General features: G+C 50.9%; 2 protein-coding genes across 2 annotated transcripts; both read right to left on the reverse strand.

Moving 5' to 3' along the window:
* Nucleotides 1–744: 744 nt before the first annotated feature.
* On the reverse strand, nt 745–2,305 carry An04g00600 (uncharacterized protein; the record flags this gene model as incomplete). The annotated part of the gene is made up of 5 exons (XM_059747265.1): nt 745–1,096; nt 1,193–1,338; nt 1,392–1,679; nt 1,738–2,048; nt 2,170–2,305. The coding sequence occupies 5 exons, from the start codon at nt 2,303–2,305 to the stop codon at nt 745–747; spliced, it is 1,233 nt and encodes a 410-aa protein (XP_059600438.1).
* A 1,571-nt stretch (nt 2,306–3,876) lies between these two features.
* Nucleotides 3,877–5,953, reverse strand: An04g00610 (uncharacterized protein; the record flags this gene model as incomplete). Its single annotated transcript, XM_059747266.1, has 2 exons — nt 3,877–4,156; nt 4,209–5,953. Coding segments are annotated over 2 exons (2,025 nt in total), but the record flags the coding sequence as incomplete, so codon positions are not given.
* Nucleotides 5,954–6,000: the final 47 nt, after the last annotated feature.

Consider the following 6,000-nt stretch of genomic DNA (forward strand, 5'->3'; position numbering starts at 1 on the left):
AAGTGGGAATATTGGATGAAGTGCCTGACCCGCCCCAATGTTACCGGTATGTAAGGACACACTGTAATAGTTCTGTCACTTTTGTACGATGCAAATTCGTAAGTATCTATCTCTCGCTGAGGCTATCATACATAGCAAAAAGTGAAACGATAATGGAGAAAAAAAAAATTAACAATAAAACCATCAACCAGTGGGTATTTTGTATTACGTCCCTAAACCACAAGAAAAAGTAACAACTCTGGATAAATAAATGGAGGGGGGGCATCAAGGCAACAAAGCATGCAATCGGCCAGCAACATCATCTAGATAAATAAACTGAACAAGATAGGCAATGACAAGCAGCAGCATAGAGCATAGTATAAGACAACATAATGATCATCGTGCACGCCGTTATTGACAGATCAGGTGGGGTTGATGTGAGGTGGGTAAAGTTCGATGCAAATAAAAATGGGAATCAAAGGGAGAAAAATTCACAATCACTACCAATCAAGATCAATGGTATCAAACGCAAAGACAAGATGAGCACCTGCTGAAAACTGGAAAGATATAGAACGGTTAGGTTAGGTAGAACTTTTTTTTTTCCCCCCATGCGAACTGTACTTTCTTGCTGGTTCGTTTCACGTGTTTCTAGCTGGTGATGTCTTAATGATCATCGATATCAGCATCTCAGCGTGTCCGTATCCACATCCATGATATCATTAGTATAAGAGAGAAAACGCAAAGTCAAAGACGTTAAGAGGGTGTCTAGGTCGGTTTATCACATCCGATCCGCCCGAGTAACGCTTTGTGGTCACTCTGGTCGCCAAGACGAACACGGCCGCGTCCACGGGGCCGTACATTCGAAGACCCATTGGCGCGGCGCCAGTCAGCACTGGAGCCGTCGGTCGGGACAGCTGTACCATTGGGGCCATCCTTGCCCGCAACATCTTCCTCCTCCTCTTCGTCGTCGCTGCGAGGCTCTTCAGCATTTCCGGTGCGGATGACTCCGACGGCGACCCGGATGACCATGGTGAACCAGATGAGCGAGAGTGCCTGCAGTGCCAAAAGGCAGGAAAGGAAGATCCACTTGATGGTGCGGTTCATGCAGATTGGGCCGCTGATGTCCTGGAAGGGGTAAAGCAGATACCGCCAGCGGTTGGGATACGCGTTGGTGGAAGTCATTTCCGCAGTGGTACCGGAGTAGCAGCCGTACGCCATCTTGGCTGGGACGTCCTTGTAGATGGACCAGCACAGTTGCGGGTAGTAGATATGGCGCGTTATGAGCCACGTAACCATGAACACACCAAAAGCGACATTGCAGGTGGTCTCGTACTTTAAGTATTTGAGGACTTTGGCCGCCTGGTCTTCGAATTAGCTCACGTTTCCAATTCTAAGGCTGAATTCCTACTTACCGGTAGCAAGAGGTCCACAATGTCCATGAGCGACAGTACCACGTTGGATACATTGTAGAAGCCATAGATATAAGCCGATCCGAAGAGAGTGATGGTGATGACGTGGTGAGTTAGCATCTGGTAGTGGTCTTTCCGGCGCTCCTCAATGTTGATAACCAGGAGCATCTGCACCCAGAAGGCCAATTGCACCAAAAGGTACCATTTCATCAACCCCGACACATTGCGTGCGGGCCACTGATCCCAGATGGCGCTGAAGTCGCCCCAATAGTATGAGTTGGACCAAATGTACTACATCCCCACGGTCAGCACGCCCAATCATGTAAGCGCAATGTTAAGTAGTACGAACCATGCCAAGGGACCAGAAGAATCCATAATACAAGCAGAGCCAGCCTTGCTCAGCCAGACGAACCGAGGCCTTCCGTTTCAATCCGCAGCTTTGCGCCAGTGGCTGGAGAATCCAGTCGATAACAATTGCCCGGATAGCGATGAAAGCAATCGCGGAGCTGGCGATAAAGTAGATGTCATCCCATCCTTGCACATAATCTCCAGTGGTGGGCTGGTAGTACGACAGCTGGAAAAACGGGGCGGTGTAGGGATTCAAGGAAGGGTAGAGGTGGTGAACGGCCAGTAGCATAGAAAGAGTGGTCAACGAAATACCTATATACGGAAACGTTCTAGTTAGCGCTCACAGTTCGCATGGAATTGGTCATCTGTTTTGCAGAACATTGACAGGGCCAAACATTGAATTATTATCGGAAGCTGCATGATTGGTTCATACCGATCTGGTTGGCGAGCATCCATTCCCGGAACGTGGTTTCTTTGGCGGCTGGGCGGTGGTGTCCGCTGGAGGTGGAAATGCGGGCATTGAGCTCCGGGGCCGACTGCGAGGCCGGCGACGATGCGTCTCTGGCCATGACGAGACAAGGGAATTACGGAAGGGGTCGGGATCCCAGACCCAAGCAGCAGCAGTAGCGACTGATTCCGCGAAAAAGAGGGTGGTGACCAATTGGGGAGAAAGAAGTCTCCGAGAGGGAGGAGCAGAGGAGAGAAAGCAAGGAGCTTGAAAGGCGACCGTCAAGCTGGCCGAAAGAAAGAGGGAGAGAGGGAAGGGAGCGAAAGCGATGGGGATCGAAGGAGGTACGTCGCGGGTCTAGCGAGCGGGCGAAAGTGGTTCCCGCCCACGGCTTGGATTGGAGTGAGTGGCAGCAGTGGGCTGGCCGCAGCTGCTATTCTGTTTTTTTTTCTGTTGAGACAGACAACTTGGCTGAGACTCGTCGGGAAAGACTGGAGACGATTTTGAGAGACAAAGAGCACCACCCGCGGTTCCACGGCGGGTACCTGGGATTGATTAATCGGTAGGCCTTTTTTGGGGGAAGATGATTCCCTGCTGGGGGGGTCTCAGCACGGCACACACCCTTGGTAAATGAAGAGTATACGTTAATACAGCTGAAGTCTGTCTGTCTCGCGGGCCGAGCCTGCGCGGGCTATAGGGACTTGTTGAATTGGTAAACAAAGAAAAACAAGTGTCCACCAAACCCTCATGCGAAAGTTGAAGTCGTCAGAAAATTGGTCAATGCCCGGATTTCTTGTATGGAGAGAAGGTTGGAAAAGGCGAGGGGGAGGGCAGCGAGAAAGAGACCGACGATCTCAAGGAAGGGAAAAATAATAATATATACAAATTACGATGAGGGGAAGGTATTGACTGTATCACGTCTGTTTCAAGGCCTTTCGGCCCACTCGCCGTTACGTACGCGGTGCTTCTTGGCCTTAAGTTACTTACCCAGTGACTTTTTCTGGGGACATTTACAGCTGGTACTTTGACGGTACTTGTACCACCGCTGACGCCGCCCGATAATCCCAAGTATCCCACTGGTCACTCTGGTTGGGACATCCAGTCTCACCGCCCATGCTTTCCTTTCCTAACTTTCATGCATGCATGACTGTGACGTACCATGGTAAAGTAAAAATGCAAATTGAAAAGTTTAGATAGATCGATAATCTGGCTAGATATTAATAGAGTTATAAGAGAAGGTAAGTAAATACCGAGTAAGTTGTTGGACTACACACAGTAGGTGTTAACTTGAGACTAGTAAGGCGTCTCACGAACAAAGTTACTTACTCACTGTAGTTCCCCCCAATCGCCGGCTGTCCTCCTCTCACCTGCTCCTCCCAAAGGCTCTCCCGCTTCCTCTTCTTTGCGACTTAGAAAGCGATCGCCCGGTCTTCTGATCATCGGGATCCAATCACCGAATGAAGGATTTTTCGCCTAACTTGAACGAACCTTTCTCATTGCATTAGTCTGCAAGTTGTGCGGAGAAGCAGCAGTAGCCTGCAATTCTTTTGATAAGCGTGTTCTATCATCACCATCTTTTTCCATATTCGCCTATTGCTACCTTCACAGCTGGTCTACCGTCTATCTACTCAGAGTTCTTTATCCCGTATCACAGACCTGCTGATCATACTATATAAGTACAGAGTTTAGGCCTCACTTCCCACCGGCTGGAGGCGCACGATTATGCTGCATGTGTGCCTTGACCAGATGACCGGCAGCCAGCGCGGCGCAGAGCGACAACTCCGCAGCTAAAGTAGCAGCAGCGATGATGCGAGCGAGCTGCCGAGCGTTCGCTCCCGGTTCGGTGGGATGCGATCCTCGGATCCCTAGACTGTCGAGCATGGCGCTTTGAGGTTCCAGGATGGTGCCGCCTCCTAATGTACCAACTTCAATAGAAGGCATCGAGACCGAGATCTGGAGCGAACCGTGAAGACTGGAAACGGTTAGAGCCATATTTGCATACGGGCTAACGAAGCTGGACTTACTTCTTCATGATGGTGATACAGTTGGCACTCTCTACAACCTGTGCCGGATCCTGCCCCGTCGCGATAAAGATCGCTGCTACCATATTCGCAGCATGTGCGTTATATCCTCCTATAGACCCAGCCATAGCCGATCCGATCATGTTCTTAGCTACAAAGAGCTCGACCATGGAGTCAACATCTGACTTCAACACGCTCTTCACAACATCTCCTGGGATAATGGCTTCTGCAACAACGCTCTTTCCACGTCCTTCAATCCAGTTGATCGCTGCGGGCTTCTTGTCGGCACAGAAGTTACCGCTCAGTGTTATGATCTTCATGTCTTCAAATCCGGCAGACTTCATCACTTCTAGAGCGTACTCAACACCCTTGGAGATCATGTTCATACCCATAGCATCTCCCGTAGTAGATTTGAACCGAATGTAAAGGTTTGTGCCTGCAATCGCAGTGGTCATAGACTGGAGCCGCCCGAAGCGAGTAGTCGAGTTGAAGGCCTTTTGCATTGTCGTTTGGCCTTCCTCGGAGTCAAGCCAAATCTTAGCAGCGCCTGCGCGATCCAGAGTTGGAAAGCTAACACAGGGACCCCTAGTCATTCCATCCGCTGTTAACATGGTTACAGCACCGCCGCCAGCATTGATGGCCTTGCTTCCTCTACTCGCGCTGGCGACAAGGACACCTTCGGTAGTCGCCATAGGAATGAAGTAGCTTCTTCCATCAATGACCAAAGGCCCGGCAAAACCAACGGGGACTGGCATGTAGCCAACAACATTCTCACAGCATGCACCGAAGACCCGAGTCCAGTTGTAGTTCTCATACGGGAGCTTGGATTGTTCCAGACCATTGGTGATATCTGCGGTGGCCTTGGTGCGGGAAATGACAGCGCGACGGACCTTGACAGCGCGGGTAAAGTCTTTCAAGGTCTTCTCCAGAGCATGGCCGGGAATTTTTCCGCGCAGGGAGAGCTCCACAACCTCCTCATCGGTTAACTCATGGGCGCGTTTCTCTGAAAGCATTAGCTCCATCTCTTCTGGGGTGCGTTTGATTGCCAATTCTCCCTCGGCTGCCGGGCTAGTTGGAACAACAACTCGCTGGCACTCGCATGGTACATTGCGAGCCACTGGCAAACTGACTGGCTTCTCTGGCTCAGTGGAGTCATCTGGCGTACTCTTAACGCCCTGCCGAGCTGCACTGAAGAGGTGGCTGTTGAGGACAACACTCAGCACCAGCGCGGCAATAACCCACTTGCAAAAGACCGGATCATCCAGACTTTTGAGCAAGCCTCCAACAACACGACCGCCGATACCATATCCATCAAGGTTGAAAGCTATGCCTTCATTGTCGTTGGAAGACCCCATTACAGGAAGGCCATAGTGCACAGCGGGGAACTGCAACTCATACTTGACCGGGGCGAGAACCGTGACAATTGTATCTTGGCCGGTTGATCTGGCCTTGTCAAGGATCACGTCGAGCCCACGAGAGGCTACCTTGAAGGGATCCACCGGTGGAGACATACCCACACCAGCTAGTCCACGAGCCAGATCCTTAACTGAGTGTGTATTGCGGAAAGGAACCATGCACATGCTGGCAACGTTCACAAGGAGGAAGCCGCCAACCATGAGGACCTTGAAGCGAGGGACATGCGTACTTTTGCCGAAAAGCGTCGTTTCGGGCTTGCTCGGGCTGTTACTCCTAGCCACATCGTCGGCCGTTTGGGAGCTAATACCGTCGTCTTCCAGCGCCCTACGCATGTCGGTGTACCCCTTGATCTGGTTGACTTCAAGCTTAATGCAGACGA

This window comes from Aspergillus niger (genome assembly GCF_000002855.4).
Source record: "Aspergillus niger supercontig An04".
Lineage (NCBI taxonomy): Eukaryota > Fungi > Ascomycota > Eurotiomycetes > Eurotiales > Aspergillaceae > Aspergillus > Aspergillus niger.